Here is a 12,828-nt window from a genome sequence, read left to right as displayed (position 1 = left end):
TTCCTGCTGCGACGTTACTCCATCCCTGTAAAGTTGCATTCCTCCCTAAAGGCGCTGAACTTCCTCCTGGGATTTCATCTTTTGTGTGCCGACGTCTTTATGACATCACAAACAAGTGTTTATGGTGGCTAACTGATAAAGATTATAGTAATGTGAGTTTTGATTCTCTTTCATAGCTTGTGTTTCCCTGTTATAGATTTGAATCTTTGCTGCAGTTTTTTATGTCATTTCTTTTGACAGGAACGACAAGAAGAAGTAGGTAAGTTATTATACAAAACGCGAGTAGAAATGCATGCAACAACAGTGCAGTCAGGTGGCCGATCTCCCAAGCCATCAAGTGGTCCAACATCAACTTCACAGTTAAAAGCTGGGGCAGAGAGTATCCACAACAGTGTATCATCATTTTCTTCTCAAGTGAAAGGGAAGAAAAGAGAGAGAGGAGAGCAGGGTACTGAGTCTGTCAAACGGGAACGCATCACAAAAATAGATGATGGGGATTCTGGTCACTGTAGAAATGAAAACCTATTAAAATCTGAGATAACCAAAATAACAGAAAAAGGAGGGCTTTTTGACTCTGAAGGAGTTGAGAGATTAGTGCAGCTCATGCTACCTGACAGAAATGAGAAGAAGATAGATTTGGCTGGTCGGTCAATGCTTGCTGGAGTTATTGCAGCCACAGATAATTTTGATTGCCTCAGTCAATTCGTGCAGCTTCGAGGTCTGCCTGTATTTGATGAGTGGCTCCAAGAGGTCCACAAAGGAAAAATTGGTGATAGTAGCGCATCGAAGGATGGTGATAAATCGACTGAAGACTTTCTCTTGGTTTTACTTCGTGCACTTGATAAACTGCCCGTGAATCTCCAGGCCTTGCAAACATGTAACATTGGGAAGTCAGTGAATCATTTGCGATCTCATAAAAACTCAGAGATCCAGAAAAAAGCCAGGAGTTTGGTTGATACATGGAAGAAACGTGTTGAAGCTGAAATGAATATCAATGACATGAAGTCTGGCTCGAATCAGGTTGTCTCCTGGCCTGGTAGATCACGTCCTGAAGTTGGAAATAAACATCCAGGTGGATCTTCTGATATTGCCATCAAGAGTGCATATGCAAATTTTCAGGCCACTAAATATCCTTCAGTTAAGCTTGTCCCGGGGGAGAGTACTACCAGATCTGCTTCTGCCTCTCCAGGCTCTATGAAATCGGTTCCATCTCCTGCGTCAGCCAGTACTAATCTAAAAGATGGGCATCCTCGGAATACTGGTGCTGGTGGCAGCATGTCTGATGTTCCTTTGACAACAGCAAGGGATGAGAAAAGCAGCAGTTCTAGTCAGTCTCACAACAATAGTCAATCTTGCTCTAATGACCATGCCAGAACTGGTATTTCTGGGAAGGATGAGGCAAGGAGCTCGAGTTCTGGTTCAATGAATGCAAATAAGGCATCTGGTGGCTCTTCACGACCTCGGAAATCAGTTAATGGAATCCAAGGCTCCCTATCTGGAAGTCAAAGGGAAAGTTGGACTGGCAGAAATTCTTCATTGCACAAGAATGCAGCAGTAGAAAAATCATCACATTCTGGTTTGACAAGTGAAAAGGTAGTTGATGGGGCTACTGCAGAGGGTAATAGTCATAAATTGATTGTCAAGATTCCAAATCGAGGACGCAGTCCTTCACAAAGTGCTGGAGGTTCTTTTGATGACCCTACAATCATTAGTAGCAGAGCTTCTTCTCCTGTGCTTCGGGAGAAGCATGATCAGTTTGATCGTAGCTTGAAGGAAAAGAGTGATGCTTATCGAGCTACAGGTGCCTCAGATGTAAATGCCGAGTCCTGGCAAAGTAATGATTTTAAAGATGTGCTGACTGCCTCTGATGAAGGGGATGGGTCACCTGCTACTATGACAGATGAAGAGCGTTGTAGGACTGGCGATGAAAACAAGAAGGCTGTAGAAGTATCAAAAACTGCATCCTCATCATCAGGAAACGAACATAAATCTGGGAATTTTCAGGAGGCTTCCTTCAGTTCTATAAACGCTTTAATTGAAAGTTGTGTGAAGTATTCTGAAGGTAATACATCTATATCTGCTGTTGACGATCTTGGTATGAATCTGCTTGCTAGTGTTGCTGCCGGAGAGATTTCAAAGTCTGATTTGGTTTCTCCATCTCGTTCTCCACAAAGAGACACTCCAGTAGAGCTTCCCGGCACAGGCAATGACTCCAAAGTGAAACTAATACCTGCAGACGACCTTTGTAGAAATCAAAGTCGGTCTGGTGATGTCACTGATGATGAACATGGGAAGCATTCTAGTGACTCTGTTAACCTTGAGGCTAAGGATGGAGATGATAAATCCGTGCTATGTTTTGAAGGGAAACCTAAGTCTAAGCACACTGGGAATATAGAGTATTCCGGTGCAGATTTTCAGCAAGCTGAAGGTGACGAAGAAAGCAATGGAAAATCAAATGAAGTTATTTTAGCTCCTGTCCTTGCGTCCCCTTCAAAGACAAGTGAGAAAACGGCAGGGGCAGATAGTGAAGAAGGCAAACCAACTCAAGAGAAATTAGCAGTTGGTGGAGTAAATGCTGATGGCAATTTAGATGTTAAACACAATAGAACTGATTCTTTGTTACGCGAAGATAAGGCCGGTGATGGTGGCTCAAATAACGAAGTTAAAGCATCTGTTGAAGAATCATATTCGTGCCCAGCCATAGAGACCGATGCTAAGATTAAGTATTGCCTGAATGAAGGTATGGACAGTATTCTGCAGACAGATGAGAAGCCACCTGTCTCAGTGGTGAAATCCAAGTCCGTTAAAGAAACTTGTGAAGGTATGTTGCCTTCTGATTTGGGCAAAGATTTGGTTTCAGAAAAAGCCCATGAAGTGAAGATGGAAAAGCCTGATACTGTTGATACTAGGTCTGAAAATAAAAGAACTGATCCAGAAATTAATGCTTCTACAACCCCCGAGAATCGAGTTGTTGCCGGTGTAACTTCTGGTGTTGCTCATCAAAGTAGCGAGTGTATAGAGCGTAACTTGGATACCAAAAAGATTGGACAATGTGGTGAACCAGTTTCTCGCAAGTTGTCATCTGCAAATGATGTCCAAGAGGCAGAACAACCTGCGAGGTCCAGAGTTTCCAAGTTGACTGGCTTGGAAACAGATGAGGCTGAGGAATCTACGACTGCAGATGCTTCTTCCATGCTAGCTGCTGGGGTTTTAGACACGGATGCAAAGGTGGAATTTGACTTGAACGAGGGATTCAGTGCTGACGAAGGGAAATATGGGGAGCCTAAAAACTCAGCATCTGGATGTTCACCTGCTGGTCGTTTGATTAGCCCGTTTCCTTTTCCTGTTTCATCTGTGTGCAGTGGACTTCCTGCTTCAATAACTGTGGCTGCTGCTGCAAAAGGGCCGTTCCTTCCACCTGACGACCTATTGCGGAGCAAAGGGGAACTTGGTTGGAAAGGATCGGCTGCTACAAGTGCATTTCGTCCTGCTGAGCCCAGAAAGATTCTAGATATGCCTCGTGGTGTAACAAACAGTTCGCCCCCTGAATCAACTGCTGGAAAGCAAGGACGCCCACCGTTGGATATTGATTTGAATGTACCTGATGAAAGAGTTCTAGAGGATATGGTGTCTCGATTTTCTGGTCAGGGGACAAGCTCTGCTTCTGATCCAGCTAATAATCGTGATTTGGCACACAAGTCTAGTAGTCTCACCCCAGTTCGTTCTTTTGGAGGACTGGATCTTGATCTGAATCAAGTTGATGATACTTCTGATATGGGCAATTACTCAATTGCTAAGGATAATCCAATTTTGCAATTCAAATCATCATCTGGGAATGCTCTAAGTAGTGAAATAGGTGCTCACAGGGATTTTGATTTGAACGATGGGCCTGATGTTGATGAGGTGATTGCTGAATCAGCACTCTTTACTCAGCAAGCTAAGAGTATTCTGCCATCCCAACCTCCTATTTCCGGTCCTAGAATTAACAACACAGAAGCAGGGAACTACTCATGGTTTCATCCTGGAACCCCTTACCCAGCTGTTACCATTCCATCTATTATACCTGACCGAGGGGAGCCGCTTTTTCCCATTCTTGCAGCTGGCGGGCCGCAAAGGATGATGGTTCCCCCTAGTGGTGGCAATCCTTTTGCTCCCGATGTCTACCGGGGACCCGTTTTGTCAGCTTCTCCAGCGGTGCCTTTTCCTTCTACCTCGTTTCAATACCCTGTCTTTTCTTATGGAACCAGCTTCTCCTTGCGGCCTACCACATTTGCAGGTGGTTCAACAACATTCTTGGATTCATCAAGGGTTTGCTTTCCTACTGTGCATCCACAATTATTAGGACCTGCTGGTGCTGTTTCTTCCAATTACACAAGGCCTTATGTGATTAGTCTTCCAGATGTCAACAATAATAGTAGTAGCGAGAGCAGTAGGAAGTGGGGAAGGCAGGGTTTGGATCTTAATGCCGGGCCTGGAGGCCCAGAAATAGAGGGGAGAGATGAATCTTCGTCACTTGTAGCAAAGCCACTGTCGATTTCTGGTTCACAAGCCCTAACAGATGAGCAAGCGAGGATGTTCCAGATTCCAGGTGGCGCCTTGAAAAAGAGGGAGCCTGAGGGAGGGTGGGATGGCTACAAGCAATCCTCATGGCACTAGGAACGTATATTAGTGATTCTGGTGACAAATGAAACTTGTAAGTTTCCGGTTTTGTACTTCTCACTCTTGTGTGAAAGGTTTGTTGAATTGATTTTTGAAATAAAGCTTCAACCCCAAAGCGATTGTCCCCAATAGCATAGTCTAAGATTGCATAGGGAACATTTTGAACGATGTTTTTCCTTGTTTGGAGGTACAGGATTTACCCAGCACAACAGGCCATAGAAACTGTCTTCTGTGGTTTGAATTAGTTCAGTTTAATGACATTTGATTATGGCAGCCTGTTGCGATTGTAAATGCTGGAAATGAGGGAATGGTAAATATAACTGCTTTTGCCTAATTGTTTCAAAGATGAGTAATAAGGGTTAACAAAATTTTAAAAAATACTGATTACTGGGCTATCTTAGAAAATTATATCTTTCCCCTTTTTATTTTCTCATTAAGATTTAAGATAATAGCATAGGAGAGGTTATCACTTTGTTCATTCCTATAATTAATATTGAATTTTTTTTTTCTTTTTCTCCTACCGTTGAAATTTGAATGAAGTGCTTCTCTTTCTTAAATGTCTAAAGAGTTTTTTATGCTCGTCGTTGTGTTTTCCCTTCAGAAATGCCTTTTCAATCCAGCTTTGGTTATATTTTTGCTCAACAGCTTTGGTTATATTTGTTATTGATTGATACCTATTTTTTTATATATTTATTTTTCAGTGTTTTGAGGATGGGCATTTGCTAACCCCTGAGATCATCATCTAACTTGTGTGCTTCTGGAGGATGGGTGGTAAGTGAGTTATTTGATGTTGTTCATAGTCTCCGACCCCCACCTCTTTGCTGTATCAATTGTATCTTGAAGGGAATTTGTCCGGGGTCGACAAGCTGTTTGTTCCTTAAATTTATTCTGGGTGGCTTCAGATCAGTTTCCCTTTTGTAGATATTTTAACTGTTCGAAATCATACACTATTTGCCCAGAAACTCGAATTGGTTCCCATACTGGTGTTTCATTGCATCAACTAAATATACCGTTGGGCCCAAAACGATCCCCCTCTCCAATCTTTGCCAATAATGGAAGTTATTTCGGTCTACTTAAAAAAAGGAAATCCTTTTGTATGCTTTTTGTTGTTAATTTATCCACGTCATCGTATATTATATTTTTACATATATTGTGTAAGCAGAGTGGTTGTCAATTTTTGGCACTTAGCTCTTCTTGATATGGTATCTTTTTCTTGAAATGGCTGATATTGTGTTCTCTGATTATTATTCCTCTTTTCTTTTCTTTTCCAATTCACTAACCCAAGTTTACGTGTGAATTTTTGTCCAAGTCTGATCAATATTTGTTCTGGTTTATCCTTGGTCTTCTAGATTTATGATTTATCAAGTGTTTCTTTTTCTAACCTTGGGGGGCTCTTTTTGCCATTGTCTTGAGTTTGTCATTGCATGAGTAGGTGTTTGCAGATGCTATACCCTGGTTTTTTATATATTATTATTATTATTATTATTATTTTCCCGTTGTGACGGCACTGCAGGAGAATGGCGATAGAAATTGGGAATTGTTCAAATTATGTCTTCAAACTATTTGTAAAATTTGACTCTCAAGTGACATTTCTATATGTGAAGTTGTTCCAATTACTCGACCTATGTGCTTGTAAGCCGCTGTTTTCCTCCTGTAAAGCCGCATCTCTCGTTTCACTTTAGATATAAGAAATATCTTTCAGAAAGAGAAGGGTAGCTTGAAAGTTGTAAGTAGAAGTAAATATTTGTTAAAAGCTGCAGTTTTCAAGTCTTTTTATTCTGTGCTAGGCCTTAGTTTTGTTTTCCTGCCTTTATAAGTTTTAACTATAACTTGATGCCTTTGTATTGTGAAACACCAGAAATTATAAAAGTTTGCTTAATTTAAGGATATTCCTTTGGTTTTAATTTAGAAAAAAAAAAGAGTGAGATTCCTTTGGTTTGAACAGTATCTCATTTGCTATCAACTGGAAACGAAATTGTACTCCCACTGTGGCAGTGATGCGAGAAGTTGCCTTGTTAAAACAAGGGATCTTGTGGTTTTACATTATTGTTGTGTATAGAACTTTTACCATACTACAAATGACCAATCAAAAGTATAAGAAATCCTCGGGTGAGGTGTGTATACACGTGCATGTTTAAGCTCGGCAGCCATTAGTTTGATGATTGTATTAATTACGAACCATTACTTTCGTGTATACACGTGCATGTTTAAGCTCGGCAGCCATTAGTTTGATGATTGTATCAATTACGAACCATTACTTTCGCAATTGTTTAATAGCATGTTTGGTAAAAGAATTCAAATTCCATTTCAAATAGTTCTGTTATAGTACTTTTCCTCACCAAAATTTGAATTTCGGTTCAAACCACCTGGTTATTTTTTAACTTCTAGTTTCGGTAAATTGTTCTTTGAATGAATATCTTCGCAATTATTACATAAACATATCTGATAGAAGAAATGCAATTTCAAGTGATTATTATGAATGGAGCACGTCATGTCGTATACGTGATGAGGTCATGAGGATAATTTTCTAAAAGTTTAGGGGTGTTCTTTTGGAGTAATTTGAGTGTAATTTTTAAGTTAAATTTGAGTTATAATTTGAGTTGAAATTGTAATTTGAATAAAATTGAGTAAAGTTAAATAAAGTTGAAACTTAAAAGAACGTGAATTTGAATAAAGTTAGAACTCGAGTTGTCTTTTTTTAAATTTTTTGAACAAAAGAACATGTCGTGTCAATCAACAATTTGAAAACCTTTTCCACCGTTATTGAAAAAGTTAGAGTAAAGTTAAATAAAGTTGAAACTTAAAAGAACGTGAATTTGAATAAAATTAGAACTCGAGTTGTCTTTTTTTTAATTTTTTGAACAAAAGAACATGTCGTGTCAATCAACAATTTGAAAGCCTTTTCCACCGTTATTGAAAAAGTTGACAGAATAACTCGACAATTGAGGACAAAAGTGCTAAAAACTGTTTGTGTAATGCTCCAATGAGGATGAAATTTGCAAAGGAATGGCATCACTAAAGCAGGCAGGGGTTTCTCGTGTAAAAGAAAAAACCTTTGAAACCTCGATTCTTTACAATGGACCACCAATATATGCAAAAGTTAGTGTCTAAAGGATACTATTTTCCCCATATACTTTCAAATATAGAGTTGAAGAAAAAAATAAAAAATACAAAAGAAAGGGCAAAAAAAAAAATAAAGGGGTCACAGTAGTAGTAGTCACTGTTGGACAGAGCTATGGTAAGATATGCTCTACAAGTTCCATCAGAACTCCAAGTAGGAGACAACCAAGAGCATAACAAGTTGTTGCGGCCAAAAACGAAACCTATGATCGCGACAAGACTTTCATTTGAGACACACGAGTTTCCTTCCACAAAGAACGTTTCTGCAGTTGGAAACAAACACAAGCGATTACGCCCGAGTAATTACAAAAAGAAAGCAGTAACAATCCTACTCGAAAAAGACATGAGATAAACAGTACAACATGAACAAGAAAACATGAAAACCTTGTACCAAAGCAAAGGATACAACAATGTGGTAAAGATAGAGAAAAAGGTATTATTTAGTCGTATGGCAGGGCATCTAACAGTGTTATGAATGTTTAAAAGAGAAAAAGTACAGACATTAGGCATCCTCGGCGTTGCTTTTTCTTCTTTTCTTTTTGCTTCTGCGGCGGCTTGATGACAACCTTAATTGCTGCATCGAAAACTGCTTTCACATTCTGCAAATTGCATTAAAAAAGGGTGGTAATTCAGAGTGATAATCACTCGAGAAAAGTGTTGGCCAGACAAGAAAGAACATCCAAAAGCACTACATATGTAGATGTAGATCGTTGATACTTGATAGAACGAAAACCATTACCACAAACAGCATCAGGGAGTTCTTTGAAGAACTCAACAAATGCTACAGGATTAACAATGTCACGAGACATAAAACTCGTACATGTGCGTTTTTGTATGTGTACCTGCTGAGTTTTTGAGCTGCATTCTATATAATATGCAGTGCCTATCTGTTTCCGCAGTTCCTCGCCCTAAATAATTAAAAGATCAATACCATCAACGAAATTACACAATAAAACCATGTCAGAAACGAAAACTTCAGAATCCAAATCACACCTGTGCAGTAGTCACAGGCACCAATCCTGGATGATCAGCCAAATAGTGCTTATCCTCACGAAGATCTATTCCATTACACAAACAAATGAATTAATCGCAACATCGCTGTAAACTCCCTGTCTCTATGATGATCGCAAGAAGAATTTCGTTTAAACCCACGTACTCCTAAATCATGCATTTTTTCTAGTGCTAAATGGTGTATTTTGCTTGCTAGTTGCTACAATTGAAATGGAAACTCTTGCATGAGGGGTTAGGTATTATGAAAGAAACTATCAAGGCTTCAATTTATAGAGATCAAACACTTTTAAAGCATGGAAAGTTGTATTTTTCACTGTACATTGGATGTCAAACACTTTTAAAGCATGGAAAGTTGTATTTTTCAATTTATACACTTTTAAAGCATCAAACACTTTTAAAGCATTGAAACTACACTGAAAACTAACTCATAGCGAAATCTTGAGCGACGAATTCAGCGGTGAGGGAAGCAAATAACTACATCTTAAGAGTGATCTAAGATTAGAAGAAGAAAAGATAACATGCACCGAGAGCATAAATTATTGGTCCTTTCAACTTAATGAAAACGCTGTTCTTTTTGGGTCTTCTGTCACAAATGTTTAAACCTTAACCTTTAAATGTTTAAACCTTAACCTTTAAAATGATAAGCACAGGAAAAAATATTGATTTCATAGGAAAAACTGTTTCAACAGATAAAGCACCTCCTTCGACTGATCCTTCTTAATTCCTTCAAACGGTTAGATTTAGTACGGAACTAATTAGAGCTGTCCCATGAAAAAAGGCCAATTTTTGAATGTGTTACAAAAGCTCTCAACATTTATGGCAGAAATATCGGTCACCTAGTCTAATTGAACTAGAAAAACATAGTTAAAACTAAAAAGATAAATTTTTATCACTATGTTTTCAAAACTCATTGGTTAAATTCAAGGCTTTCTTGTCTCACTCACCGAGTTTGGTGCCCACGAGTACTACAGGAACTCCAGGAGCAAAATGCTGAAGCTCAGGAATCCACTGAAAAACAGATAAATTTATTTTTAAAAAAAATATTAGTGAGTCTAAAAATACAAAGCAAAAATAACAACACATTAAAACATTCAAAAGCATCAATTTTGCACCTTTTTCATGACATTCTCATAGCTTGCACGACTAACTAATGAGAAAGCTAAGACAAATACATCAGCCCCTCTGTAGCTTAATGGCCTTAATCGATTGTAATCCTCTTGCCCTGTGAAATAAATTTAAGGAAAAAATATATATAAAAAAATAACAAACTTGCCCAATTTGGAAACTTTTTTCTTAGTGATAAGATCAGACTGAAATTCTGAGACTTTTTAAGGCATAGTTACTCATTTTTAGTAATTTTTTTGAAACCCAAAAACTAAAAATAGAAAAAAATAATAATAATTAAGCATTTCATTAATGGAAAAGGATTGAGAATTCTTTACCAGCTGTATCCCATAAGCCCAAGTTCACTGTTGTGCCTTCAACTACAACATTGGCACTGAAGTTATCAAACACTGTGGGTATATAATCCTGAAAAAATAAAATATAAAAAAGTAAAAATATGGGATTAAGTAAAGTCAACGGTATGAACAAGATCAGAAAATTAAGGAAAAAAAAAAAAAAAAAAAAAAAAAAAAAAAAAAAAACCAAAAGACTTTGTTTCAGCTGAAACCCAGGTGAGTTTAGAACCCAAAACTTCACATGAAAGGAAAAGAAAAGCAATTTGTCTAGAGTAGAGAGAGAAAGAGAAGTAGTAATAAAATCTTGAAAGAAGAAGAAAAAGCTGGCAAAACCCAGAAACTTACTGGTAATAAAGAATTGAAAAAACAGAAAAGAACAAAAAAGAATCCAAAAACTGAGACCCACGAGGATCTTCTTTCTTTCACAAAGAATGTCTAGAGAGAGAGAGAGAGAGAGAGAGAGAAGATACAGTAGGGAATTTGTTGCTTGTGTAGCAAATAAGCATGCAGGTTTTCCCAACGGCCCCATCTCCTACTGTCACACATTTGATGAACCTTGAAGCACTAGAAGCCATGGAACCCAAACCAAGAAACAAAATACTCTCTCTCTCTCTCACTTTCTCTCTCTAGAGTTCTCAAAGAGAAACAACAGAAAGAATACAAAAAAACTCCAAAAAACGAAAAGAAAAGAAGGGTGCGGGGGGTGGGTTATAGGGATTTACACAAAGTTTATGGCTTTTGATTTAGAGTGATAGACAGACAGAAAGAGACTGGTTGGGTCACATGATTCTCACTCATTCACTCCCTCTAATGTATTAAACTTTTTTTTTTTAACTTCTTCTTGTTTTATTATTATTATTATTATTATTATTATTATTATTATTATTTTGTTTTTTGTTTCTTGTTTTTCTTTTTTGGGTTTTGGCAGATGAAAATAGAAAAATATATGGATGTCCTGTGACTACAATAAATTCCATCAATTTCTCTTCTTTGCTTTGACAGACGGGAAATGGGTCTTGGTTGTAATTTTCATTTTTTAAGGAAAGAATGCAAGTACGGGGTAGGTTGTTTTTATCAAATAACTTTTGAGAATTTTTATCAGCAGAAATTACTGTTTTAATCATCTAATTAATTTTTCATTTGTATCAATTATAATAAGAGATCAATTTTATGTCATGGTCTTTTAATGTAAATACTTATATAATTAAAGAATTAATCCAACTAACTTAAATAATAAGTTTGTTGGTTTTGGTTGTTTTCCCTCATCAATTTCTTGATTTTAGTGGTTTTAGTGTTATTTTTTATTTTTTGTATGTTTTAATCAGATTTTTCGCTTCAACGAGCTTAATCTGGAAGAATACCGACTTTCAACGATCGAGTTTTACAGAAAGTTTGCTACAATCCATTTAGAAGAGCCAATTATGCAGAGAGAATTAAAAGAGTCTAGAAGAAGTGCTACACATTGTGCCCGCCATCGAACCTTAAATCATTCTATTAAGACGTCAACAGATCTATCAAATTTAGTTTGTTGTATTAAGTTTTATGTATTGAAATTTCTGTAAGCTTTATGCTTTGTTGTTAATAAAATGTTGTTTTGCATTAAAAAAAAAGTTTCAATGATTTTTTTTTTTACTTTTCTTTGCTTGAACAATGATTTTTTTTTTATATACTTTCCATCGTATTTTAATAACCGTTGTTAGAATTGCATCATATTAAGCATTTTTTATACTCTACCACTTTTTCGCATTATATTATTTTTCAAAACAAAATATAGCCATTTTTTAGGATTTTCTCTGACAAGCCTCCCTATTAGTAGGGTAAATTTCTAACTATTGAATCTGAACATAATCATATTAAATAAAAAAAATTATGTAGAATAAATAATTTTTAAGACAGATCGCTAAAAATAGAAAATTACATCTTAGTAAAGAAACTCTTTTTTTTTTTAACGCAGATATCTCTATGAATACATAACTCCATTTTTTTTTATGCAAATATCTCTATAAAAACCTTTATTAATCCTAGGATTCCGGGGTTTGTTTTGTAACCTTTGCAGCAAGATTGTCTTTCTTACCGTTGCCTATTGGGCGGTTGCATCCGTGACACACTTAGATGGCTTAATTCTCTCTCTCTCTCTCTCTCTCTCTCTCTCTCTCTCTTTTTTTTTTTTTTTTTTTTTCATTTCTTTGCTTCTTAAAGATGATTCAGTTATTCATAAAAATAATAAAAAAAGAAGACGATAATTCATAATAAAACTTCTATGTGGACGTATGAATAAAAAATACAAATTTGACATATCTAGTTGTTGAGCTAGAGAAATTTTTCATTTTGATTGACTTCTGCATACTATCTGTGTCCCTGTACTGAACATGAGAATTTTACAGATCATATTCCTACTCTCAAGATTACTGCATAACAAACTATTTTAAAAAGATGTGAAAATGGTACGCCAAGTTAATAATAGTCACGTTATTGTTAATATTACTGCTCTAACAAGTGGAACTGCAATACACAAAAGCAGAAAAATTGGAACCCTAACTCTGATCAATTCATTTTTTTTTTTTTTAAAAAAGGATAA

General features: G+C 36.9%; 2 protein-coding genes across 2 annotated transcripts in view; one reads left to right on the top strand and one right to left on the bottom strand.

The window, feature by feature from the left end:
• Positions 1–5,854, top strand: part of LOC21388423 — an 8,172-nt gene extending 2,318 nt beyond the window's left edge. Inside the window, exons 3-5 of the mRNA XM_024175508.1 lie at positions 1–152; positions 241–4,693; positions 5,361–5,854. Coding sequence (XP_024031276.1) covers positions 1–152; positions 241–4,656 — 4,568 coding nt within the window. The 3' untranslated portion in view covers positions 4,657–4,693; positions 5,361–5,854. The remainder of the gene's footprint in view (positions 153–240; positions 4,694–5,360) is intronic.
• A 1,826-nt stretch (positions 5,855–7,680) lies between these two features.
• LOC21388421 (rac-like GTP-binding protein 3) lies at positions 7,681–11,039 on the bottom strand. Its single transcript, XM_010113234.2, has 8 exons — positions 10,721–11,039; positions 10,233–10,320; positions 9,903–10,012; positions 9,735–9,798; positions 8,773–8,837; positions 8,622–8,687; positions 8,281–8,378; positions 7,681–8,042 (listed from the first exon to the last, which is right to left on the bottom strand). Exons 1-8 carry the CDS (start codon positions 10,823–10,825, stop codon positions 8,003–8,005), a joined length of 636 nt encoding a protein of 211 aa, XP_010111536.2. The 5' UTR covers positions 10,826–11,039; the 3' UTR covers positions 7,681–8,002.
• Positions 11,040–12,828: the final 1,789 nt, after the last annotated feature.

Source organism: Morus notabilis, unplaced genomic scaffold (assembly GCF_000414095.1).
Source record: "Morus notabilis unplaced genomic scaffold, ASM41409v2 Scaffold32, whole genome shotgun sequence".
Taxonomy (NCBI): Eukaryota; Viridiplantae; Streptophyta; class Magnoliopsida; order Rosales; family Moraceae; genus Morus; species Morus notabilis.
This window is presented reverse-complemented; position numbering and strand designations above follow the sequence as displayed.